Genomic DNA, 27,889 nt, shown 5'->3' with positions numbered 1-27,889 from the left:
GTCTGCCTTCATGCCAGCAATGCAAATTTAAGAAAGCGAAAGCACCGAATAAGCTATAAAGAGTGAAGCACAAAAACAGCGGAAGTTTTATTAACCGAGGAATCGCCCAGAGGTAAGTTGACTTTTCTTTTCCCCTCCTCATTCGGTCACTGTTAGTAGCAAACCTTTATAATATAAAATAATATAATGTAATAAAATAAAATCACTATATATATATACTTTGAATGAATTCTGCAAGTAGCATATTTTTGGTATCTATATGCAACATAGTACAAGAGTTGTTGGAGGTTTGACCTCTGCTTCCTAATCCACATCGGAAGTTATAGAATTTTAGTCACTGCAGTCATTTCTAGTAAATTATGAAGACATTTCAAGTCATGATCATGTAACACATAATTAGAATTATTGTTATAATGTCTTGAATAAAAATTGATTGTCTTTCTTTTTTTTTCTTCATCTTATGACTCTGCAAATTGTCATTTTTTGTACATTGGTCCAGAGCTACATCAAACATGTATCATCTGTCAAAACAGTCTCTGACCAATTTTCTGTTCATTGACTGACTTCTTTAGTACTGAACTCTGGAAGTACTGAAAAAAAAATCACAGCCAGAGAGAGACAGGGGAATTTCTTTAGTTCAGCCTGTACCTGCAGATACAGCAGTTTTAATTTCATCTGCAGTGTCTTTTGGGTGCTTATGAAAACTGCTGGCTCATGTATTATTAGTCAACAAAACTCCTCCACCCATTTCTTTTCTGAGCAGTCACAGTGATTAAAAACTCACACGCATGCTCACTTGTAGAGCAAAGGCACGGCACAGAAAGACATTTTGTCCTTAAAACTTTTCTTTTACATTTTTACTCGCAGTTGGGTAGTAAATGAAATGAGATGTCGCAAATGATGGAAAAGTCTACCGAGAACCCCAGTGAGGACAGAGCGTCCTTCAAGAGCAACGGGTCCATCAAGAGCGATGAGAAGTTGTCGACCGATGGCGGCACAAAGTCGGGCAGGCTGAGATCGTTTAGAAAGAGCATCCAGCATGCAACACAGAAGAGTCCTCTGTCATCTGTCAAGGGATCAAAGGTCACAACCAAATCAGATACACCTACAAATGAGTCAGATTCTGCGGCTTCGCCACCACCTCCGTCACCCAGTGAGTACCTTCATAGCTGTAATAAAATCTGCTGTGAAGCAGGTTTTGCAGACAGGTGGAATCTCAAGGTCAAAAGAAGAGCCGAGAGGATCTTACAGATAATTTACACCTCGCTATCTCTCTTAAAAAGGTCCTCTCACAAAACATGAATAATGTTATGTCCTAGCTCTTATTAATTAATGCTTGTTTACATTTTTTCGCATGAGCACCCAGGCGAAAGATCGTGTGAAGTCATTCCCCTCAGATGTGTGTGCTATTTTACAGAGAGTATGAAAATGCGGAAGGAACAGTTGTCTGGGAAAAGGGCAGAAAGGGCCAAAACGCAAATATATCTGTTTGATCAAAGTATCTTAGCAAATGTCAAACAAATGTTTCCTTGCTCAAAGAAGGACTGCAAGACCATATATTACTGTGCAAAAGTCTATATTTTCCAAGGAAAGTGGAAAATTACTCCAGAGATTTATTGAAATATGTGCAAAAAATATGAAAATATGGTATGTGAGGCTGGTATTTGTATTTATATTTTACATCAATTCTAATGAGCATGAAAATCAGTATTTGTTATGGCATGGCCTTTATTCTTCAGCTTGGCCTGAACTCTCTTAGCCAAAGTTTGTTTTGTAATTTCTTTAAGTAGCCTTCAGGAAGAGTTCTCCAGGCTTCTTGATATTCAGAGCTCTTCTTTGGATGTTGGTGGCCTTTTTTCTGTTCTTTGTCAACATGATCCCACACTAAGAAGTGTGGGATCAGTACATGACTGATAGTGCTTTTCTTTCTAGGTATTCATTTACTGCATTGGTGGCATTGTGTGTAGAATTTTGAGTTGAAAAATGAATGAGTCCATTTTGTAATCAGGCTGTAACATGGCAAGATGTGGAACAGGTGAAGCACTGTGAATACTTCCTGGATGCACTTTAAGAAAGTCTGGCTCAGTATCAGGTAGATAAATTACTTTTATCTGATTAGATGTGTGTGAAATGTCATATAACATATAAACCAAAAACATCACGATTCAACGATGACATCAACATGATGAGCATCAAGCTTATGTGAATGTGTTGTTTTTCTCATGTGATAGTAAAGTAGTAAATTTGACCACATTTCATTTAATTTTGGGAAATAAGGGCTGTGGATCACTAAAACCATTGAACTGCAAGCTGCCATATCCAATCCCAGCAAAACAACCTTAGAAAAGCTCCACTTATGTGGTACACAAGCGGAAATTTAGTCACCATCAGATATCACATAATGTACTTCAATAGTTTAAGTGCAAACATTTAAATATACTACACTATATTGTACCTCCAGAAGAGTACAATCAAAGAATAATTGATTAAAGCGCAGCTATGCTCAGTAGAATACAAACAACACAAGCTTTCAGAAATAGAAAACAGCATGCTGATGTCATGTGTTGTGAGTGAGGCAATAATTACCTTTGGAATTCATGCCTTGCTCAAAGTTCCGCTGACTTTAGCCTGAGGACACTTTAAACAGGTCACATTTTAGAAACATGAGGCTTTGCTGTAAGATGTCAACACACTGCTGCCTTTCCTGACAATAATAATAATACAAATATAAATTCTTAATAAAATGAGCAAAATCCCACGCTTTCAGTTATTTTGTGGATTTGTGGATAAAACATATTTAGCTATTGCCCAATTCTGTTTGTTATGGAATATTAAAATTTGTGTTACTGCTGAACTTTTCAGTCTGTGCAAGAGGGTGGAAGAAACCACTCTACAGGTCTGTACAGGTCTGTCCACAGCTCCAAGTTACCTCAATTTGAGCCATGGTTACAGTTATCCTTCCCCTCAGGTCTGACATTTTAATAATAATTTCATCCTGCAACATGTGGAATTTGCTTGTGATTTTCTCTGTGAATAAACATCTAATTTTACTGCACTATGGTGATTTCTGACTGTTTGTACATGTGAGACTTTAGAAATAAAGTCCTGTCCTGGCCTCTATAATCACGTTATGTAGGCCATCAAATCAACTAATTAGTAGGAAAGCTGTTGGAATGTAGATAATTTTGGAAATTTGACAAAAGCAATTTATTGTTTCACAGGAAAGGAGTTGCCTTTCTTTGCATGGCGATTAACACCCTCTTGGAAAATTCCTGTTGACGAGGCAGAATCGGGCTTCATTTAGATCCATCTTGTCATGTTTCACTGTTAGTAAAGGTCAGGAGTTCAGAGAAGCATCAAGCCACCTTTTCATCTATTTTTAAAGTGAACTAAAAGCTTGTTTTAAAGCTGCTGCTGATGTGCAGTTTGTCCAAGCTTCATTTTAGAAGGAGAAGAATTAACATTAACTAACTGATTAAACATTCAAAGAGATTATTTGTGTAGATAAGAGACTTTTCACAGGGGGGCATGTAGTCCTGGAGCGTCCAGGTGTGTGTGTGCAAATTCACCCCAAGGTCTGACCGTGCAATTCTCAGAGAAACTGCGAAAAAGATGTTTTGTCACAATGCACAAGACCACATTTGGAAAAAACCACACACAGCAAGTCAGTGCAATCACCTCATACCAACTCTCACTTGTGAATGAGGGGTGATGATTTGGGCTTGTTTTGCAGTCACATGATCCGGGCACCTTGCAGTCATTGAACTTCTGTGTAATCTGAGCCCATCTGCCTGACAGTTAAAACTTGGCTGAAGTCGGGTCATGCAACAGAACAACCATCCCAAAACATTTGGCACAAGTTATGTGATTATTTGTAAATCATTATCTCATCAGAAATCAGGTCAGGCTGCCTCCTAATGAGTTTCACTTTTAGGCGCTGGTACTCTGAACTTTTCTTTCTAACACAGCTTACAGTTTTTTGCATTCTTCAGATTGCATAATAGCATTGCCAAAGCCATGCACATACAAACACCCACATAAATGGATAGAACCTTTAGTTTATATCCCTGTGACACCACAAAGAGAAATTTCTTTGTTTTATTAAACTAAGGACTCCAGAGTCAGTTTATGAGAAACTTCTGCGGTTACTGATGCGCTCTTCTTGCCTCTGTCAGGTCTGAGCGCCGGCTCTCCAGCCACCCCTCTGAAGAACAACCAGAAAAAAGAAGATGATGAGGCAGATGCTTCTTTTCGCATATCCAAACCACTGACACGATCAAAGACAGGTAAAATGTAAACTTTAATACTAGATCAATGTTGCTACACACTGGCAATTTTAAAATATTAAACTTCTACCTATATTTTTTTAGTATTTACAAATTTACAACTAATAATCTACTCTAGAAAGATCAGAGTTCTATAGTTGGAAGTAATGTATTCAGGTAAAGCTGCTATTTCTTTTTACAAGTGTAACATTAACACATATGAACATATATCTTCTGGCCGCTCATTTTCCTGGCAAACAATTTTTTTTTTTAAAGCAAAATAAATAAATAAAATAAAATAAAAAACAAGTACAAATACTACTTGATCTTAGTGACAAGCCCAAAAAATGATGGGAATAAAGCATTTGGTATTAACTGCATTATTAAATTCATGTGTAACACTTTGGATTCAGAATTTTATTTGCTGGTCGACCAGCATGTTTTAACATCTAAACATACATCATAAATGCACAGACGACTAGTATAAAAAGTCCAACTGTCAAGTGTTTAAAAACCTCCCTCATCAACTTTCGTATTCAAGATTACTTCCTTGCAAACAAGCAAAAAAACAGCTAAAATCGGTCCAGTTTCCTCCAGTTTTTTTTAAGGACACACTCACAACATATGTCACGGTTTCGGCTTGTACATCTTTGGTAATCACCTTGTTGGTGCAAAAATACTAATACAAAGAACAAAGAATACAAACAAAAGAGTACAAACAAAGAATACTTGATTGAAGGACAGCTATGCCAAGTAGAATACCAGATATACAAGTTTTCCTTAATGGAAAACAGCAACTTGATGTCATGTGAGGTGAGTGAAGCAATAGTTATCTTTAGAATTTATCTGTTGCTCAGAGATCCCCTGGGTTTTCACCCAGATCCTTCTAAGTTGAACTGGTAAGCACCTTATACTTTAGACATGTAAATATGAGTCTTTACTGTAAGGTGTAAACACACTGCTCTGTGTATTATAGTCCATACAAATGTAATAATATATGTCTATGTGAAAGAGCACATCAAAGTGCCTAAAATCTGCTCATTTGCAAATTGTCACTATAGTGGAGCACATAAACTTACGGCTTTTTGCTGCTGAGTTTAAAACTATGACTGTAGAAATGGGAGGGTAACAAAACACCCTGAAATCATCAAATCAAATCATCAAACTTTTCTTTTTTAGATCCTGGTATTTCCAAATTCAGTAATTCTTTTATGAAAAGAGGAGCATCCATTCGTCGGAGTCTGAAAATGGTTACTAAGAAGGATACTGATAAAATCTCCACTAAGGCCATCTCTGAAGCCTCAATGGAGGAAGACATGGAAGAGAAAGAGGAGGAGGAGGTTCTTAGAGAAGAGATCGAAGATTGCTACGTACTGCCAAGTATCCCCCTCACACCACTGTCAGGTACAGTCTCCACTACATGTTCATGTTGGTTTAAATTGACTGTGACTTCATATAACACATTTTTGACTGTAACAATTTTTCCACCTACAAGTGAAAAGGCAGAATAGCACCGTGTCTCAAATGTCCCCTAACATGTTTTCTGTGTATACATGCCACGCTGTAGTCTGGATCTGTCTCTTTACTGTTTGTTTTTGCAACAGACAGAGCCAATGATAAGAGCTTCCTTTGTCATGTAAATACACAGAGGTTCAGTTTATCTGTAGACACAGTTTCCAATCCAGTCTCATAAATGGGACACTGGTTTAGCTGTTAAAAAAACAGTGATGGTGGCATCTTCTACTTTTAAGAATAAGTTGATGGATTTAAGAGAATTATAGTCTCTTTCTTATTTAGGGACTCTATGAAAATGATTGACAAGCTTGTTAACCATTATAATGCTGTAAGACCAGCAACATCAACTTCCTTGCTTCACTCAAAACCAGGATGGTCTCTTTTACCTGCCCTGCCCCATGATTCCCCATGAAATGCTGTTCCCTACCACTGGCCATTGGCTTGAAAGGCTCGACAAAAGATCTGGTCCTACTGTCCACCTGGAGGCTAATAAAGATCATGTAAGGTCTTATAAAGCAGCTGTCTGTCAAGCCAGGACTCACTATCACTGTTACTGTACTATTACAATAATTTGCCAACACCAAAGTCATCCTAGACTGCTGTTCCCCACCATCAACCAACTACTTGATCCACCTCAGGTGCCCCTCTGACACAAGTTCCTGGACTTCTTCCAAGAAAAAGTTAACTTTATCTATCAGCACCTTCAAGATTTATCCAGGCCTTTATGACTTTAATAACCTCCTGCAGTTTAACTATCTGGTATGTGTTATCTGATTTCATGGACAGATACAGTTAGGTATCATCTGCAAAGGAGTGAAAATGATATTCTAACAACACTGCCTGGGAATGATGTATAATGTAAACAGATCGAGTCCCAGCACAGAACCCTGTGGAACTCCATAATTAGCCAAACTGGACAAACTGGAGTCTATTAGATATGATTCAGTCGACTGCAGTGCAGTATCTTTAATACCTATGGCATGCTGTAGTAAAATGTTATGGTCGAGAGTATTGAACCCTTCACTGAGGTCTAGCAGGACAAATACAGAGATGTGTCTGCTGTCAGAAGCCAAAATGATGAACCTTGTCCTTCGTGTCACTTGAAGGTTCAGCTTTTTAGATCCAATTAAAAAATAAAATCACTCAAAAAAGATTGTCTGGAGAAAGCAGAATGTGTTGAAACAAAGTCTATCAAGCTTCTACAACAAGAACAGAGTCATATAAAAATCAAAACAGAGCAGCAAAATAACACAAATTAAAGCAACATAAGGGCGAAGAGCCTTAAGCACATCCACAAAAGGCAAGGTGATAGGGTAACAGAGAGATAGAGACGAAATTTAAAGAAACAAAGAGGAAATAAGTAACGGAAAGAGAGAAAAATGAAGCAAGGGGCACAAGAGACAAAGAAAAAAAGAGAAATATAAAAGAGAGTGGCAGAATGAAGAGAAAGGGACATGGACCCCCTACTGATCCTCTACTTAATCACACGAGCCAAGGTGTGAAAGTAGAGGATCAATAGGGGTCCATCTCCCTCTTTGGGGACACTCCCATACGGCTTAAATCTGGGACTCTCCACCATTGAACCCTTAAACTGAATAAGCTTCTCAGATGAGAGGTGGAACGTCTTCAAGCAACTTAAAAAAGTCCAGACGCTTTCTTTCTAAGCTCCTTAGACTACGATGACCTGGATGACTGAGAACCCTCACAGACATTTCTTTGAATTATATAATTTTCATGATTTCTCATTAACCTTAAAACCCATTAATCTCATGAAGAACCTTCAAAGTCATAATTTTTCACATCAAACTTGTAGAATAAATTATTACCTCCAAAGCACAGCATAGCTATGGTAATGGCATATTTAGTTAGTAAACATAGCTTACTATAGATAGCATAACTGATTACTACCTAAAAATGACTTCAGTATATAAACAAAACACTTAATATATTAATTATCTAAATATATAATAAAAATTATTACTTATTCTAAAACACATTGCCTCCAATTTAAGAAAAAAAGACTTTAGACATTTAAAATTAATTCAGATATTTCAACCGTATTTAATTTCATTGGTATGTGAGTGTACCAGGATACTGTACCAGCAGCTGAAATTGCAATTTGCAACAGCCTTCTTTGCTAGACTATAGTAGGAGACCAATTCCAACTCACCATATCCACAAAAGCTGCAGGTAGATTTCATTACAGGGTAAAATGAAAGATCTTTGATGTTACTGAGCTTTTACTTTAGCTGTGTTTACAGCTCTCTTAATTAACTTTTGCTGTTTAACTATGATATCCAGTAAAAATGAGCAGTAATCCTATTTTACAAGGATTATACCGTAAATCTAAAATTAAATTCTTTGACATCAAGCAGCATCAAGCCAGTGTAATGATGTGACACCTGATGTGATGAATTGTTCTGGATTTACTGTTTCTGAATGAGCTACAATAAGTCTACTGAAGTTTGGCTTTTTTGCTGTGTTTATGTTGACTGGAGCAGCACTACACCCTGATTTCTACCATTGTGGTTTCATAATGTGACATAACTGATTACAGGCATTCTGTTAAGCCCTTGGTGATACGATTACTTCTGCTTTCTCACAGTGATGGAGATCAACAAACTGATAGAGACGGGGGAGCTGGAGGAGGCTCACCTGAACCTGCTCGCCCTGCGGCAGGAGTTTCAGCAGCAGCCAGAGTCGTGTTCCGATGGCTCAGCTATGGAGCTGGCCACGAGGGAAAAAGACCTCAACCTCCTCTATGGAACGCTGAGGAAAAAGGTCAGCGACATAGTGTGCGACTCCAACCCTCCCTCCTCCCAAAACAAGAAGCTGCTGCTCCAAATGGCCCGCGTCATCCAGGAGGAAGAGAAGAGATTAAAAGAACCAGGAGGCCTGAAAGACAGCTGGATGGACGCTTGGAGGGAATCGGTTAGTGCGGGTGTGCAGGTGAAGGTGCAGAGTGTTCACTTGGACAGAGTAGAGCAGAACTCCGCCTGGTTAGCTGTTCACCTGGGCCTGCTGGGTAAAGTCATTGTGGAGGACTTGGAGAATGTGAAGCAGGAACTGCGGTGGTCCTACCCACCCAGTTTTAAAGTCTTCAGCACTTATGTGAGAGGTTATAACAGAGTTGTTGCACAGCACCTGAAGAAGCTGGAGCAGCAGGTGACGGAGCTGAAGGATTTCTATGGTCTGCTGGACTGGATCATTAACAAGTACAAGAGGTGAGTGGGTAGATTGTTCAAATAGGGCTGTTGTTTTTCCTCAAGGACACCTCTCAAAGGAATTTCCTATTCAGCCAAAACAGTACATAAATAGATGGAGACAAAAATGAAATGAACTCTTGTGCATTATATTTCACTTTTTAGAATGATGTTAAACAGTATTTACTATTTATTGTGGTCTGATCACAAAAATTGACATGCAGTTACTTATTGTAATGTAGTTTTGTAATGTAATTTCTTCTCTGACGCAAGTTTCAGATTTCTAACTCTGATGCTGTACAGCTTCAAAAACACTCAGTCGTCTTTGTCCAACATGACATTTGTCATTAGCCTTGCAAACATGGTTTGTTGAAAGCAGCTACAAAATTGAGTACCCTATAAACAATCATTATGCATCATTTTAGCCAGTCACACATTGCACTGTTGACAGACTGTACTCTGCCAAGAAGATTTTATTTTGGTAGCATTTGTGTGTCATTCTTACTGTAAGCACTTATTGTAAAACTTTGTAGGGGTGTGGAGTACGATCATGTTAACGATCCATTAAAATTTGCAGTACATCCAACAAAGTCTTCAAAGTCAACTTAATGATTTATTGGTGGAAAATTGACAAAGAGCCTTAAAAGTTAAAAAACTATGATCTTACATGTATATGTATTGTCAACATATAGAAAATAATGTATAAAGATTTTAAATATCATGCCACATTTGACCTCTGACCTCTCCTTTAAGGCCAATAGATAGGTTAAAGTGATAATAATGCTATATAGAGTTATTTAAAACTATGTTTTCTTTTTATTATTAAATAAAAAATAGAACCGTAAAGTCATTGTTTCAATAAAGCTCTAGATCTGTTGCTGAAAAAGGACAAGCAGCAAAAGTGGTCAGATGATGAGCACATTTCCTGTCATGGTTCTCTGTGTGGCAGGCAGTGATTGGATCCAAACGCAGGACTCTCAGATGGTATATTTAACTTAAAGGCAGCAGCTTTTATTTGCAAAACAAACTGAAAAACACAATACACGAGCACTACAAATAAAACGAAAACTCAAACTAGGATGACTGACCTAAACTGGGAGTTCATGGCATGACATAACCTGACTTGACTAAGAACTCTAAATAGCACTGAAACCAACAGACTAGAAATGATAACTAATGAATTCAAAAGACTATATAATAATTCAAAATACACAACACAATGGGTCATCGACCAGGACCGTGACATATCCAGTAAGTGCACAACCCATCCTACCACAAATGAAGGGAGCTTTTTTAAAAATATGTTACATATTAAAATGCTTTTTTATTTCATGATTGCAGCCAGTAAAAAAAAAAAACACCAGCATTGTGTTTCCTCGGGTTTGAAACATAGAAAACTGTGAAAAACTTGTGGTGTTGCATCTGAAAGCTGTGGGTGTTTGTTGGGCAGTGAAGGTCAGAAAAGCTCAGCTCTACAAGTCTCCATATTTCAGTAACTCTGCCTCTGCTGCTGTGATTTAGGCTATTCTTTATAGTTTTTTATGAATCTCCCATCATTATGTTAGTGTGGTGAAGAGAGTAAGTGAATTCAGGTGTTTTTTAGAATATACACAGAATACAGAACATGTATTCTGTCATTTAAATTGAATTTAGATAGCCTTTGTAATGATTGCATACAGCAAACCATTCATACTCTGTGTATCCGCAGTTAATGTACTTTCTCATTATATTATTAAGCATTTTGGAAAATATACTATATCAGGGAGGAACGAGAGACAGATGATATGCAATAAACTCCTCAGTCGGATTCTTTGAAGGCTTGATGTATTATGCAAACATTATAAAAGGGAAAAGTATGTCTGCATGTCTTCCTGCAGCTTTTTTATCATCTCAGATTTACAGGGGGAATGCACCTAAAATCACATCTTCACTGCCCACATAAAAATGTGTGCACACATGGTGCAGACAGCCGTTTTAATAATACCCAACACAAAAGCAGACTGCAGCTCCACAGTGAGCGTGAGTGAGGTAGGCAGTGCTGACATTATTTGTTGAATCAGGGCATGGGAAACATAAAAAAACTGTGCTCAGAACAACATTTGGGAGACCAAAAATAAACAGCTGATCTGATAAAAAGAAGCACAACACTCTCTTGAGGCTAAAATGGAAAAATAAAATCAGGTCACGACCACATTTTTCACAGATTATGTAAAATAGGATCCTCTTCATAAAGCATATCGCGCACAGACCATAATGTAACATGGTTTTCATAAACCAAATACACTCATTCAATATTGCATTACAGTGTGCAAAGGACTACTGTATGTATTTAATTGGATTTTATTTTAGATTTTTTTTAAACATTTTATTTTCAGTTTCCTTCATACAACATCACAGGTAGGAAAATGTATTTTGGCCGATCATAGTACCACAAAATGTTGTGAACTGCATCTTGTTTCACTCCAACAGTGAGAGGATCATGGGAAGTCTGTCTCTGCAGCCAGACATCCAAGATGAAAGCACTGATCTGCAGCTTGAGGAGAACTTCCTGAAACAAGTGAAAGAGAAGTACTGCAGGAGAATGCAGGTGAGGCGCTCACACTGAGCTCACAAAATACAGAGTTTTAAATGTGTTTCTTGTTGGATCTGGAATTTCTTCCATAGATGAAATTTTAGTTTTCATATTTTTATTCTTTGTGTAATTATGAGAATGAGTTGAATCAAAAGACCATTGAGATATTATGAAGCACACACTTCATTACTGTATGTCTTTATTATGCCTCACTTTAAGAATAATGTCATGTTTAAAGATCTGCTAACTGGTTTCGTGACTTTCATGACCTAAACTGAGCTGACTTGACATGAATCAATTATGTATAATTGATTCATTGGTTTGTGGATTACCATTTGTGTTTGCTTTAGCTGTCTTGGCTTTTATGACCTGGGTAGAACTTCTGAAGGGTTAGGGTGGATGTGTGGATAGATGGATGGATTGGTGGATGAATGGATAACCATGGAATGAGAGGTTAGGCTGAAAACGAATGCTAGCTAGCTGGGTTAGCATAGTGAGCCCGTACACACAGACTCAGATACCAAATTATCAATTACGTAGATATAGATACCTAATTCGTGCTAGCATATACATTCAGCAAGATAGTACACTGAAAAAACCCCCACATAAAATCCATCACACTCAGAAACCAGTGTTTGATGTTACGGTAGCTAAGTGGCCATCAAGTGGCTATTTATAGAAATGCAGTTTTTGCTAAATGGCTTGCATATGTGAAGGAACAAAAGGTGTTTGTCGCTAGGTATTTTCTGCTGTTGTTTTCTTCTAAAATTGAATAATTTGGGGGAATATGCATTAAAAGTCTAAATATTTAAAGAGAGATTGCTTTGAAGAAATGTAACAGAGTACTATCAATCTGTCTACATACCAGATAGCCTCTCAGTAAACCTTTGCAGTTGCAGTAAACCTCCAGGATTCAATCAGATTAGAAGTTTATTGATTAACTTGGTTACATGATGTCAGTGACTACAGGCCAGAGGTTTGTTTGGTTTTACTGCTTTCACATTCATGCCATAAAACACATTTACAGTTTGAGCACACTGATGTTGAACCAGCTACAATCTTGCCTTCAGAATAACATCAGGTCAGATGACTTTTTAATGTGACAGAGGTCACTAACACTCATGGTAACAACCTCCCAGAGAATAAAGACCTCAGTCTGCAGCTCTGTTTCAGGAGTATTGGAGAAAGCATATCCTCTGATAATTAACCCATCTACACAGTGAAGATGGCAATCATCTATGATGTAGTTGCGAATCTTCAGTTCACAGTCTGATGCACAGTACTGTTAAACTTCCAGTTAAAGACACATAAAACAGTAAAACATTGGTAGGAATCAAGCAGTTTCTTAAAGAGATTGTTTAAAATTATTATCCAAGTTGCTGGGATCACAATTTAGTCACATAACCAAAACATGAGTATACAAAATAGTACAACGAAAGCCTTTGATTTATTTTCCCGAAGTGCGTCAAACCCATTGACATGGTAATAAAACAAGATCACAGATAACTGAGCACATTATCAGTGTAAGGGCCTCTAACAACAGTTTTTTACCAGTGCTTGTTATTTTCTTGATTGATTTTTATGTTACTGAAAAAACAAATTCCTTGCTTATTGTATTTAGAAGTTGTTGTTTTTTGTACTAGTGAAAAACACAAAGATTTTCATTGTACTTTGATATAAGGAAAGAAAATACTCAAAGCATCAGTTTTGAGTGGTTACACCCAGCAAATGTTTGATTAATGGTTTCAATTCTGATATAGTTCTCAGAAGAGATGTTGCCACGAGTTGCTGAAGCAGCTGTTTTGCTGGCACTTTAATGCTGACTTCCACTCTGCTTGGCTCTTCCTGCAGGAGGAACTGAAGATGATACAGAACAGAGTCATTGAACTTGAAAATGAAGAGGTGTGGAAGGATGGCAAGGCTCCTAAAAAGGAGGACAACTTCCCCATTTCTTCATTTCCCATTGACATCTCAACGGTACTTATTGAAATATCACATAATGCACATAATGGGTACATGCTAAACACATCAAACCCATCAGATACAGATAAAATCTCGCATTTATTTATTTATTTATTTATTTATTTACATTAGTGAAGATTTCTCTGCCAACAGAGAAAGTTTTAATCCTCCAAGTTGCAATGTAGTGTTTTCACCATAGGGTGGCAGCACATAACTTCTGTTTCCTTACACTGTGTACCATCTCTGTTTTTTCTCAACAGAGTGTGAAATCGTTTGTTTTAAACTCCATCAAACTTGATGCTCAGCTGGAAAAGAAAGTGGTTTCTTCCTGCCTCGAGCAGTTGAAACAGTTCCCAAATGGGTATGGCAACACAGAGACAACACATCTATCTATCCATGTATCGTAGACATTTAACAGGCCACGTTACCACAGGAATCTGAGTGGAAAACTTTCATTCCACCCTCCTGGAAGCAAGCTGATTTTCCTCTTATCTTAGTGGCTTCGAAATAAACTCCAGATTACAATTTCTTATGATGGCGTGTTGTAATCTGAGGATTATTTTTTGTGACTGAGCACAGGCATTAAAGTGAGTCACAAATATATAGATGGTTTTCTGTCTGATTACCATGACATGTAGTGCAGGTGTTGTGTAATCCATGTCTTTGATCAGTGGTGGCATTTTCAATCATTCTGTTAGAGCTGAGGTTTTTCTGGAACTTTGGTCGCTATTCTGACTCTTCACATTAAAATGAAAAGTACCATGAAAATTCAAAACTCTTCATTTCTTTGGAAGTGAACAAAGTTCCAAATTCAGCAAGGGATCAACCACTGTACACATGGCGAGGGTGGGATCAAAAGTATTATGGCCACACCAAGAGAACAGTGAAAACAACTGGATTAAAATAACTTGTGATAAAGAAATGAGATGAGGAAGAGGAAAGCATCCACCTAAAAAAACAAACAAACAAAAAATCAGGACGCTGACCTTTTTGCAGTGATCATACAGTAATGAGATTGTTATGTTGAGCAATACAAGAATATTCCCCTCGATTGGTCAGACAATCCTCTGAGGATCATGTGTTTGTCCTCATCCCACACAGTTTGTATAGCCAATCTCCCTCCTCCATCTTCCCCTGCAGACATTCTACCCAAAATATAGCAGAAAGGAAACAAAACATAATCAAAATAAAGGATTATACACCAGAATTAATTAGTGAAAAGGAAATAAGACTCCCACACAAAACTTGGGAAACCATTTTGTTAGGGAGATGACTTGTGTACACAAGCGCTGTCATGCTGAAACAGAAAAGACCTTTTATTTACTTGGACCTGCGAAGCTGATGGAAAACTGCATCGTGCAGCTATGACTTTTCAGCCTTTCTGCAAATTCCCCTAGTGTATTTATGATTAATAAATAACCTTTCTTTGCACTTTTGCACATTTTAACAACACTTCTTATGCATTCATTATTTTAAACATCACTTTTTCCTGTTATTTTTCCATCCCCCTTGGAGGGTTTCTGTTTCCTATAAAGTTTGTAACTTTGCTTTACAACAAAATGTCACAAAATGTTATTATTTTTAAACCCCTGTTATTTATCTGGCTTGTTTAACTCTGTCCACCTCATCCTCTGACTGAAGCTTCTTCTTTCCTCTGCAGGTTTGAAAAAGCGTTCAGCCAGCATTGCACCTCCCACCAGCCTTTGTGGACAGAGTATCGCATTACATACATTAACAGCTTTACTTCTTTAAAGTACGTCACATGACTTCCTGAAAACATCCACGAATGCCCTGCCAGAGATAGCGTGTCCTGACACGGTTATCTAGAGGGTTGACTCCACATTGTTCCCCCCAATAAATCTGTCAGCACATTCATCTCGTGTGGGTTTAGAGACAGGATGGATTTATGAGCAATTTTAATTTAAAAAAAAAAATGCACCACAGTGCATTTAGTCCCGGTTATTTGATTAAAAAAAAAAAAAAGCATGCAAAACCAAAGAGAATGAAAGGTATATTACCTAAAGTCAGAAAAGGCATTACAATTTATCTCAAGAAAACCAAAAGTGTGACGAACATGACTGCCAGTAGGTTCTGAATATGTATTACCCATCCTCTGAAAACAATATGTGTATTGTTCATTGTAACAAAGCTGTTTAATGTTTACAGCTATAACAGAGAATCTATTCTGTCATTCTCTTTATTCAAGTTTTTGAAATGAATGAATGTAGAAAGCAGACTTGAGCAGAAGTTCATGGTTGTCTTTTGCTTGGATGAGTCATCTCTCAGATATTCAGCTCTGACATATGTCTGCCGGGACACTAATTCTGTTGTGCGCCACGACTGCTGAGTCTCACAAGCGTGGGAGTTCTTTGGATGGGACAGCAGAGGCTTTTATATACCAGAGCAAAAAGAGATCCACTCAGACATAAACACAAGCCTTAGAGAGCATGTGATTTCAGAGAAGCAGGGCTCTGAATGTGAAACACTGCTGTGGTATAATCGGGGGAAAGAGAAAGTACTGCGGGCACACCAGCTGCTTCTGTCACTCGCTGCGCTGGTTAGCTCAGTTTCTTCAGGGATATTTAATCAAGGTTCTAACGCTTTATATTTATAGCTGCAGGCGTAGCTGCAGGTTAAACCTAGAGCCTATTCTAGCTTCCATAGGGCACGATGTGGGGTATACCCTGGACAGATTGGCTATCTGTTCAGGGCGTATTTTCATGCTTAGTTTACGTTTTTGCTATCATTTTGGTTAACTGGGCTTTGCTTGATTTAATTACTGTTATCTCTTTTGTTACTGATCCTGCTGTGCTCATGTTTCTCCTGTCACCGCCTGTTTCTTTCCATATATGTACATGGAAGGACTGGGAAGGGAAATAGATGTAGTGCTAAAGTGTGTCTGGGAAAACTCATCAGACTTTTTGTTATGTTTAAACTAGGAAAACCCTTCAGTATTCCTGTTTGAAAGCTCGATTCAGTACACACACTTTTCCTGTCTGTAGTGCCAGGGAAAACACAAGGAAGTCTAGAAATATGCAGGGAACCGGAGACACATTAAGGGAAAATACACGCCGTGTCTGCCTTTGATAAAGTTAATTAACAAAACAAAACAAAACAAAAAATTCAGCTCCACTGTATTGAGTTTTCTGCAGGAAGTTTAGGAGATGGCTTAATCAAAATGCCTACACAGGCTAAAACAACAGTGAATAGCAGTGATAAAAAGAGCTGATAGGACCACATTCAACATGTTACTGAAATAAAAGCATACGTCATATCGGCAGAGGTGTCCTCATTCTGCAGAGAATTCAGCCTGAGAATTCAGATCCTGGTGATATATAGAGTCGGTAAAAAGAGGAGGTTAGGATGAATGGCAAAAAAAACAAAACAAAAAAAAAACGCAGATGGTAGAACCAAAGCCTGATCGCACAACGACTCCCTGGGCTTTCACATTATTATCATCATTGTAACCATGATTGTCGTCACCGTGCTGACGCCATAGATGGATCAAGTAAAAATTTCAGATGAGTTTAAATTTCACTGACGTTGAAATCGAGGTCATAGTTTTCTGGAAATCTTGTAAATCCAAAGAATGACGTCACCTGGGATGTTCACACTTACAGATAAATGTGTTAGGAAGCTGAGGGGGTACCAGCATTTTATAACAGGGAGTCAACTCTGTAGATAACCCTCTCAGGACACGCCAACTCTTGCAGAGTATTAAACAGGGAATGGGAAAAATAAAAAACAAAATATAAATAAAAATACACCAACCCTACCCTGTAAAAACATGCCAGTTATTTAAATGAATTGAGATGTGAAGTGTGAAGAGAAATATATCTCACAGTTTGCCCCAAAGTGCTTCATTAAAAACCAAAAATAGTGGAAAAATCGATTAAAAAACTGTAATTTTGAAGATACTTGTAACTTGTAGGTAGTATAAGACAGAAATAAACATGCAACATACTCAAGTAATTACTTAAAATTAATGTAAGCAAATGAGATGTGCTTCACCAGACTCACCAGTGCAGTGCTGATTGAAAATGTGGCAATATTATCACCATCAAACCTCATGATGATCGTGATCAAGTTTTTTTTATTTGTTGTTGTTTTCTCCTGCAGGAAACACATGGAGGAGTACAAAGAAACCTGTAAAGATGGGGTGAACGGCTTTCAAAAAGCGGTAGATAGTTTGATTGACAAGCTCATGCGAGACCTAGAGGATCAGTTTAAAGAAGATGTCAAGGTACGGCAATCTAGTGAATCATATGTTGTAGAGGCCATATCCTGCTAAAAACTGAGGAAAGGGAATCTTCCCATTCAACTTTTTTTGTTATTTCCTTCCTCTTTGGAGCTGCAGTAAAACAGGCCACCCAAACACATGAGATATCAACAAAAAGCCCAGAATCTCCTCTATTAAGTACATCAGGACTTAGTAGGATAGCTCACATAAGAAAAAAAAATAACAGATGTCCATTACAGAGGACTGGTTCTCAAGAGGATATTAGGTGAAATCCCTGTTCTGGTCCTTCATTTCCTCACAGGGACAAACATTTTCTTTTGTGGTTTCTAAAAGAGGAATTAAAAAGGGGATCCTCCTTTCTTGCAGTAATAGTCAAAAGCACTTACGGAAAATTCACAGAGGATGAAATAAAGGGCCAAACAGGAGCAGCAGACAACACGCTGAAGTTCGAGTTGCACCAATATTTGGACAAAAGGATGAAGATAGTAACTTATTAGCTAGTTCATACTTTGTTAAATGCTAGTTATTTAGCAAAGTGTATCTGTGCCTGCGAGAAGGAGGAAAACTGGTAAAGGTAACTAAATGGTGCCAACAGCGCCACCTTGGGAGGGAGTTACACCCCAGGAGAGATTACAATAACCAGTGCAAACGTTGTGGGCACACAGGCTCACTACTAACGAGCAGAGTCGTGGCAAATCAATCTCATAGAACAAAGTTTAGACAAAACTACAAATATAGAGCTGCAGAAAAGAAAACAGCAACTTAAGCAGCAGGGCTGGCAATACCGAACCATTAATTAAGACACTTTATTAACAAACATCAGTTAAAAGAACAAGGCTCAATGCCAGCCAACACGACAGCAACAAAGCAACAACGAGGCTACAGGAAGACAGCAGCAGTGTGTAGGCCTGGAACAACAGCCTGTAACAACAGAAAGAACCACCCTTTAACAGTTACACAGCTTAAACAATTGCCAGGGGAAATGAATCCAATCTATAATACTTAAAGACAGCCTGTGAATAACAGGAATGAGTGCACATTGCCAGGGACCAGGAGGAGGCTACAGCTGCTTCTTATAACCGGCCTCTGATTAACCCCTAAGAGAGGGGTGAATGTTCATGCTGCGTTTGCTGACACCATGCATGAACCAAACATCTCCTACCAAATCTAACCAACTGCATACTTATTATTCACAACTATACTAGATGCTATGAGTGTTTAGACCAAAAACGTTTGGTATTGTGGAAAGTTTTAGTATATTCAAAGACACAAACGCATGCAGAATGACCCCCTACGTAAGCGTAAGAACTTCCCTAAAGTCTTTCTCCAGATGTTATGTCTTTAAAGTGGGAAGTAAATGCAGTGACTTTCTTGAAACATTCAAAGACAAAAGGAAGTATGATATAAGATAAATCTAGATGTTTGGCTTACATGCTGTTCAATTCTACAGTTGTACCATTCTAATGAACTTGGAAGTTATCATCTGGTATGATTGCTGTTATTTTCAACACAGCCTGAACTCTCACTCTCACTGTTTAGCCTTTAAAAAGTCTTCAGGAATAGTTTTACAGACTTCTTGAACAATACTTAAATGCTCTTTAAGATGTTGACTTATCTTTGGCATTTTTTTAAGTAAAACTAAAGTGCCCACAGTTTCCTTTTTGTGTTCTTTTCTAAGTTGTTTGTTACTTGTAGCCACAACCATGGTTCATTCCTTGAGTTAGGTTTCTTTTTTATGCTTGAATGATTCATAGGTCAGTGTTAAGAGTCTCGATGACTGGACTGAAAATGAGGGAAAACACAGCTAATGGCCAAAGAAAAGGAATTTCAGAAAGTGTGGAGAAATATTGCTTGATACTAGTCTGGATCCATCAAAACAAATTGTTGGACTTTTGCATAGTACTTTAGATTTTGTGATGAAGATAAATACACATATAAGTAGGCTTTGAGAGGAGGTAGTTCCATTAACTGCTTCTCATTCAATATATTCCCTTTAATATGAGGTTTGAGGGTTTTTGTTTTTTTTTTTACTTTTAGCCTATTTAGTAGAATAATCAGGTGTTAAGATGAAATGTGACTTTTTGTAATCTGTCGTGAGTAAACCCCCAAAGGCATTGTGTGGTTAATGGCTGTGTTATGTGTTGTTTTTCCAGTCTTACTTAAGGAGAATGATGACAAGGAAATGGCTCACCAACGATGAAGACTTTGATCAACTCTACAGCCGGACAAAGCTGCTTTCCCAGCAGTGCAGTCTCATGATGCCACCACATGCCAAGGTGATAAGGAGGAGATGGCCTGGAAAAAAAGCCAACAGGGGCAGTCCAGAGTTGACCAACCACTTTATAAAATTTAACAGCCAAATGTTTTTACTTACAGTACAGGAAAGGCCCGCCGCTTGGAATAAAGACAGGTTGCCTGCCAAAGTAAAGTCCCTTGCTAAGCTAAAGATTTTCTGGCATTTGTCCCAGTCTGATTAGACAGTTACCATGAAGGGAATTACCTTCAACAGAAGTTTTTATGATAATTATGGTTTTATTTGTAGGGTGTTAAGTGATTTAAATAGGAACAAAAGACGCAGAATATCATCTAATATCTATTGTACTTAAACGTTTTTTTTAATGCTTATTATGAAATCGGGAAGTCCTGTTTATTTAAATCGATTGTCTCGGAAGTTCCAGTTAATACATTTGGCTCTCCCATTGTTTTTCTCCGGATGCTGCAAGAGCAAAAAAAACCAAAAAACTGTGAGTGTCATGAATCCTAACAGGAAAGAGTGAATAGGTAGATTAAAAGGTGTCAGTTCAGACGAATTGAACCCTGGTGGTCACGATGCATTATCACCTCCAAACTAACATTTCCCGTTTTTTGCGTCCATCCTGTTATGCCGCCATCTAACTCCCTCTTTCTGTGTGTGTATGTGTGTTTGTGACTCTGTTACCCTGGAGACAGGCGTTTGCAAGCAAATTGCACTACCATGTGGTGATAGAATACATCGGTCAGCTGATGAAGAGTAACTACTCGTGCAAAAATCGGAAACACGAGAAGGCCGCGACCAAGATCCATCATCAGTGGAATAAACTCAGTGATCTATTTGAGGACATGGTAATTAAGTCATCACTTCCCTATCAACACTAAAAACAAATAAAAAGTAAAATACAAATTAATTGCTGTAGGTATTTTTTTAAGTACATGTCATGATTCAGTAAACCTTCAAACTACTTTGAAATTTAAACAGGTTTAATGAACAGATGAACGTTTCTAATTATTTTTAACCAAGTAATCTAAACACTTTTAACCTCCTAAGACCTGAACTCTTTCATGGCATGCATTTGTAATTTCTCTTTGCTATTTGGGACCTGATGAATGTAAAAACAAAGAATGATGTCTAAATGGTCCTTTATTTTCATTTCACGTAATATGCATCCTGTTTTGCTTAAAAATGCAAAATACTGACCTGATCTTTGGTCCACGGATCCTTCGTTCATTTTAAAAGCAGCATCTGTATAAGTGGCGTATTGGCCTTTGATGGTTGGTCACATTCCTCTCAATGAGCAGCATAACAGGAAATCCTCTGCTGTGTAGCCCCTTTATTTGTGTAGTCATGTGTTTTATTCAAAATTCAAAGGATGTTCAAGGTCAGCAGCAACTCCATCAGTTTTTAATGTTTTGATTTTTTTTTTTCGTTTACAGAAGTCGAATAATGAGTGGCTCTACCATGTAGGAGACGACTTGAGCAACATCATTGGACAGAAAAACACATCAGACATCAAGAACCATCTGCAGCCTGTAATAGAGCATTACCCAGACTTCAGGTAAGCATTTCTGCCAAATGCAACATGATGATTCACTAAAAATAAACCAGGAAAAATCCCGTTCTACGCTCTCTTAGTCTTTAGGATGCAGGCAGGTTAGGGTTTTCCCATAATCCACTAGGTGACAGATAAGGAACGCTTAGGCTGGACTGGTTTCTAGCCTTTTACAGATTTGGTGTGTACAATTTAGGCCAGGTTTCTACAAAATAACCCTGTTTTATGCCAACGGTTATATCTGAATATAGAGAGCAGTGTTTTCTGCTCTGGCATTTACCAAAATTTGGCTCCAGTGCTTGTTGCAGTTGAGCATTATTAAAATTTTCCTTTACTGAGCTTTGTTAATATTGTACAAATCAACAGAAACAAAAGGACATCGCTATTTGTCTTGGATTAATATTTAGCTGTTAGAGAGGAGTTAAAGTAGGATTTGGTGGAAGAGGAAATCCTAAAATTGGGTGCTTTGCAAGGGCAAAAAAATTGCTCAGTAATAAGTTACATAATAGCTTATTTTGTGAGTGCCGGTACATTTTTCTTTGTGTACAGACTGTGATCAGCTGACCTATGCTGCTTCTTAGATGGTGGTGGCAACCCCCAATCCTACTCAAGTAAATAAAAGTGAAGTAAAGTGTTTGGAAAAATGTACTTCTAAAAGTACTTTTGTTGCACCGTGTTCATTCATTCATGAGCTGCTGTAGCATGAGTCAAATGGCTAAACTGCATGTCAGCACCTAGGGTTGCCAACTCCCTGAAAAATAAGTAAGGGACGCCTTATGGCCAGGGCTGGGCGACCCGATTGTCTTCACCCTTCCCAGTGTGGGGAATTTCTTAGCTCTTTTTTTGTGTGTGAAATTATTTTTTTAACCATTTGACAAAGTGCGTCCCTTTTCAACTCAATACTTTTGTTTCTAAATACGGAACAATTACGTTTTTCAAGGGACGGTTGGCAACCCTATCAGCACCTCAGCATGCAGTCGAGTTCTATAGTCTTACTAATGACCTACTAATTTTATTCAGGTGTGTTGCAGCAGGGACACATAGAAAAGGACACTGGCCCTCGAAGACACCTGGGATGTAACCTAACATTGACCACGAACACCACAGAACCTGTTTAGCCTTCACTAAACTGTATAAAACTGCTTAGAGCTAGCTAGATGTTAGCCGCACTACAACTTTATTTACATCTGCACCATGAACACATCACAGGACAAAGTGTAAGCCACTCTGGGATGTCATATTTTCTTATTGCTGATAAAATAAGCATTGACAATTTATTTATGTATTTATTTATTTTTGGTAATTTTTTTTGGGGGGGGGGGGGGGGGGGGGGGGGCAGTTTTTGCACTGTAGTTCAGGACAAGCTAAGGTCACACAGTATGTAGGTAGGCTTTAGGGGTTTCCCATCTACCAGGTTTCTAATGAATTCTAATGAATTTGTTTTATAAAAGTGAAACATGCATGGAGTAAACTATAGAACAACAGCATGTCCGTGTCAGAAATTTGTGGTTGTGACACGCGAAGAAAAGCAGAAAGAAAAAAAAAATCCAAAATGAAGACACAACAAAAGTGTCAGACCTTCCCCTTTGTGGTTGTTGAAGCACATAAAGGTGCTTTTTGGTGTAAAACACAGAAGTGGGCAGATTGTAGCTGAATAGGAATCCCCCCTTATCAGCTGTCAAGTAAACTTAAGTGGACTTTGACTATCATCAGGAGAATGAGGAAGTGAAGCGAATTTCAATGATTGACCCAAAGCAGAAGAACAATGTTTAATTAGCTGTCTGTGACATTCATATAAACCCCTCTGACATTTAGCACCAGGGATATATGTTGTCCAAGCACGACATCTGAGATGTGATTTTCTTGAAAGGAAACCGATAAAACCTCAACTTCAAGTCTGAGGCTTTATCATTCCACACATGTTCCACAGAATATGAATGGTATTTTTAACAGCCATCACATGAGAATGACCTTTGCTCTCACTTTATGAGTCATGAATAGCTGAGTGGGACAAACTGCAGACATGTAAGGGGGGTAAGGTGATCAAAATAAACAAAAGGATATGTTGGTAACAAAGATGAAATCCACAAGTCGTGGTGATTACTCAGTTTCTTTTTCTTTGCAGAAATTTGGATATTGTTTGCACTAAATTTAGATCTGACAGCTTTTTTATGATGAGACAACACACTCCACTCAGCAAACATGAACGGTAGAAAAGACAGTAGTTGTTCCAGTCTTTTGACAGATATCAGCAAGTGATGAAATGATGCTCCTGAATCAGTGTTATATGCCTGAAAACAAAGGCATGTGCTCATTGGGGACAGAAAAACAGACCTTCTATAATCACAGCATAGTCAGTGGCAAATGGCTACATTTTGGAGCTGAGCTCATTTATTGCTTACTGCTGTCCAGTGGATGGGGGATAAGTCCAGTGGACATTTCAGTGAACAGTTCCTGAATGACATTCAAAGCTCTTCTTTGGATGTTGCAAAAACAGGCAGACTGGTCATGGTTTGTTGTAACAAAGTGCCTGAACATTATATTTAAAATAGGTTCTTTGCAAAGTTATCTGTTATGTGTAGACACAATGCACCTCCATTCCTTGAGTAAGGAGTATTTTTTGTAGTCAGTTGATGCATAGGTCAGTGTAAGCAGCAAAACAAATAAAATGGTTTTTCAGAAAATGGTCATGAACAAGGGCTCGACTGAAAACAAGTGAAAAAAGCAGCCAGTCCAAAGAAAACCCGAAGAAAGAAAGAAACACCCTGGAGAACTATTGCTCAAGACACGTTTAAAAAGTTACAAGAAAGTCTAGCTCCGTTGAAGCGACATATAAAGAGATTAAGGATGGCTAAATAGTGTTGTACATTATATAAATGTCCAAAATTAATTATGATCTTGTTCAGTTGACAGTTCGAGCCAATATTCAATAGTCGGAACAGTTTTTGACTCCAGTTGCGTTCTCTGATTTTAAGCCTTGTCTACATTTTGAGATTTAAATACAGATCAAACATCATCCACCTGAAAAATAAACAGAGATATGCTCTTGGAGATTATTTCAGATTTTCTCCACCTGTGAGAAAACATGATCTGAGAGGAGTTTAAAAAGGACATTTTGAGATGCTGTGAAAGTTTTACTTTGGTGTATTTTGGCCATGGCCACAAAACTCAGCTTTTACTTTTCAGGGTTCTAGGATATGGTTTTATTCTTCACAGTGAAAGCTTAAAATGTTTGGTGACTACTGAGAAGAGCTTGTGGGGTTTTTTGTTCTGCTGCCCAGCTGTCAACTGTTCAGGAATCATGATCTGAGTGACCCATTTGTGGATGCCTGTGGTGGTAATACCCCTGAAGTTGAGTCTTCTGGAACGCACAAGGGGTTACGATCGTTCATGATTTAAAATGCTCTGGTGTAAATGATCTGATGGTTCTTAGGTCTGCTTCACTCTCTGTTTAAAGGCATTTTAGAGTTTTGTTTCCTCAGTTCCCACCAGATTGCTGCTGTAAAGAAATTTCTTAACTGCTCACTGCAGGCAAAATCCAGATGTTCCAGCATTCCTATCATTTGATGCCTGTGCCCTGTTATTGTGCAATACACAGCTTATCTTAGGTAAAACTTCACAAAACATGGCAAGAAGAACTATCTAACAAGATAGATCAACATCTGTCTGTCTGCCTCTCACACAGGCTGCAAACTGCAACCGTTTTAGTTTCTAAAAGAAAATTGCATATTCCTCTCACAACATAACAGAAAGCTGAAAACCACAAAAACTTGTGCGCAGGAGACAGATGTTTTTGTTTATGAGAGCTAATTGCAGCCTCTGTAACAAAAAAGCAAGCTGGAAGCACAGAGAGCAGCCTGTTGACCCTGTATAGCTGAGGCACGCTGAGTTGGGATTTACGTAATCTCTCACAAAGTTTCCCCCAACTGTAGAAATGTGAGAGGAGGGCCTTAAATGATCCTGTAATGCTGTGGTTAATTTTAGACTTTATGCAATATGTGCATGGGGCATTGGCACATTATTTCCCCTTTTTCTCTTTCTTTCGGTTCTGCTAAATGAAAACATGTGCATCTTTTTCTATTTCCCAAATGAGAAAATAAATACTTTTAGCAAGAAATGCAGATGTTTCTCTTGCCAGTTAAAACTGAACTGATGTAAAGTGCGGGAAAAAAACTGAAGTTTCAAAAAAAGGTCAAAACTTAAAGAGATGATCCCTGAAACTAGAATCTTGGTTTGTGCTGTGAAGTTTGTAAGTCATAGGACCACAGCAGATACGGTTTGAGTAAATACAGGAATTTAAACTGTATGTTCAAAAACTGCACGTGAGTGATGAGATCATTATAACAGGTTTAACTGTACTACCAAAAAAATCTAGTAGTAAAGATACCGCGGTTATTTTTCCATTAATATCCATATTGGAGTGCCTTTTTTGCTATGACATGCAGTATAATTTTTTGCCCCTTTTTTGTCAGAACCTCACTGTTACAGTGCAAAGGTCTACGTGATGTGATCCTGAAAATATCCAATAAAAATAACAAACTATTGCACAATTATAAACAACTCACACATCTGCAGTTTGGAAAGGAAAACACTGTTGAAGTGATTATTCCCAAGTTTAAATATTTTTTTGATGGATTTATGTATCATATGGGGTTGGCATCTGTGGATTGGCAAGCCTTTACTTCTACCCCCAAAGGGAGGGAGTATGTAACTATGTAACAGTTTGACTCTCTGTTTGCTTGCAGTCTAGGGTCCACATTTTTCGATCCTTGGCTTCCCCAGTCTGCATGTCAAGTATCCTTGGGCAAGACACTAACCCCAAATTGCCCTCCGATGCGTTCATCGGAGTGTGAATGCGTGTGAATGCAGGTTAGTTTGCACTTGTGTATAGAAGTGCTTGTATGAGTGGGTGTGAATGGGTGAATGAGGCATGTTGTATAGAGCGCTTTGAGTACTCTGGGAGAGTAGAAGAGCGCTATATAAGAATCAGTCCAGTTACCATTCCATTTACCAGAACTTGTCGTTAATAGTATGAGGGAGGTTGTCTGATGTCATCTTTATGGGGGAAGAAGTTAAGACTCTCACTGCAGTATTAGCCAGATAGTTTTAAAGCATGTAGAAAAAGCAAAAGCCAGCGCAGCCTGCGGAAAATATCTGTTGGAGCTTTGAATTCTTCAAATTCTAAAGAATTTAATAAATGTGTTATATTTTCCAGAGTTAAAAAGTTACATTGTTTCTCATGGACTTAAGTATTTAGATGACCCCCGTGGCTCAGAAAGTCACAGTTAATACACTCAACTACTCAACAACCTACAAAAAATACTTGGTCTTTGTATTTGGTGGGGGGGTTCAGGTAAACTGGACTTTCAATGGAATTAATATAAATTGGTTAACTAATTAATTAAAATAAATATAAATAGTATTAATAAATATGGAATTAATAAGCATTTTGATCTTGTTCTCCACTTGCAGTAAGAAGCACCTGGTTGGTGTTCTATACTTCAGGGGGCTCATGAGGGGCCACGAACACCAGCTGATCCTCCGGCGACTCACAGCACTGAAGAAGGAAGTGAACATTGCCAGCAGTGACAGAAACCAAGTCTTATTTAGTAATATGCAGGTTACGGTCAACACAAACTGCCTGTCCAACTTCCCTTACTCCTGCTTCAGCTTTCTGATGCCAGACAACTAGGAAAACACTGCAGGTGTAACACAACAGAGTCGTGTAATGAAGTGTGTCACCTGTGGATTGGTATTGGTGACCTGTCCAAAGCCTTATATACTTTGCACTACTGATATTTGTTATGTCATTTTTTTTCTTTTGTGGGGTGTTGCTTGTTTGTTTGTTTTTTGTTTATTTATGTGATAAGATACAAATAACTCGGACTAAAATGAATGTATCACTCAGACTGGACAAAGTTCTCGTCAGTAAAGCAAACATGATTTGAGGGATATTTGTTAGTTCACTGTTCACTGAGTTAAAAATCTATTTCTACTGATGGGGTTAAATTAAAGCTCACTCAATGATCCTTTCTAGAGTGTAGCATCAGGTGATTATAATGTGGACTCATGTTAGTACTTTGCTTCTTGCTGGTCATGTGAGCAGTGGACTGTGTTTATACTGTTCATACTTGATGTGTTATATATAATGACAGTGTAAACTAGGAGATCTAAACTAAATTGTGTTTAATTTATGTGCATGTGTGTAAAACCTTCTTCAGGATAATATGAAGCTAACAAATGACGTGTTTGCCGCAGTGCATATGTATATAAATATATAAAAAGTATATGTATTTAAGACTTAAAGATAAATATTTGCTGGCCAT

General features: G+C 38.0%; 1 protein-coding gene across 1 annotated transcript; it reads left to right on the top strand.

Moving 5' to 3' along the window:
- The first annotated feature begins 12 nt into the window (after window positions 1-12).
- On the top strand, window positions 13-27,889 carry exoc3l4 (exocyst complex component 3-like 4). The gene is made up of 14 exons (XM_063499925.1): window positions 13-112; window positions 868-1,153; window positions 4,176-4,286; window positions 5,445-5,669; window positions 8,386-9,004; window positions 11,453-11,570; window positions 13,407-13,532; window positions 13,778-13,878; window positions 15,178-15,270; window positions 17,637-17,760; window positions 19,911-20,033; window positions 20,707-20,859; window positions 21,448-21,569; window positions 27,036-27,889. Exons 2-14 carry the CDS (start codon window positions 889-891, stop codon window positions 27,253-27,255), a joined length of 2,400 nt encoding a protein of 799 aa, XP_063355995.1. The 5' UTR covers window positions 13-112; window positions 868-888; the 3' UTR covers window positions 27,256-27,889.

The sequence above is a fragment of the Pelmatolapia mariae genome, linkage group LG16_19, assembly GCF_036321145.2.
Source record: "Pelmatolapia mariae isolate MD_Pm_ZW linkage group LG16_19, Pm_UMD_F_2, whole genome shotgun sequence".
NCBI lineage: Eukaryota > Metazoa > Chordata > Actinopteri > Cichliformes > Cichlidae > Pelmatolapia > Pelmatolapia mariae.
This window is presented reverse-complemented; position numbering and strand designations above follow the sequence as displayed.

Excerpts from the sequence above, each read along its gene's own strand:
- exoc3l4 (XM_063499925.1), top strand. The coding sequence starts at position 889 with ATGTCGCAAATGATGGAAAAGTCTACCGAGAACCCCAGTGAGGACAGA. Across the intron at positions 1,154-4,175 it reads GCCACCACCTCCGTCACCCA|GTCTGAGCGCCGGCTCTCCA; the intron begins GTGAGTACCTTC and ends TGCCTCTGTCAG. Across the intron at positions 4,287-5,444 it reads ACTGACACGATCAAAGACAG|ATCCTGGTATTTCCAAATTC; the intron begins GTAAAATGTAAA and ends TTTCTTTTTTAG.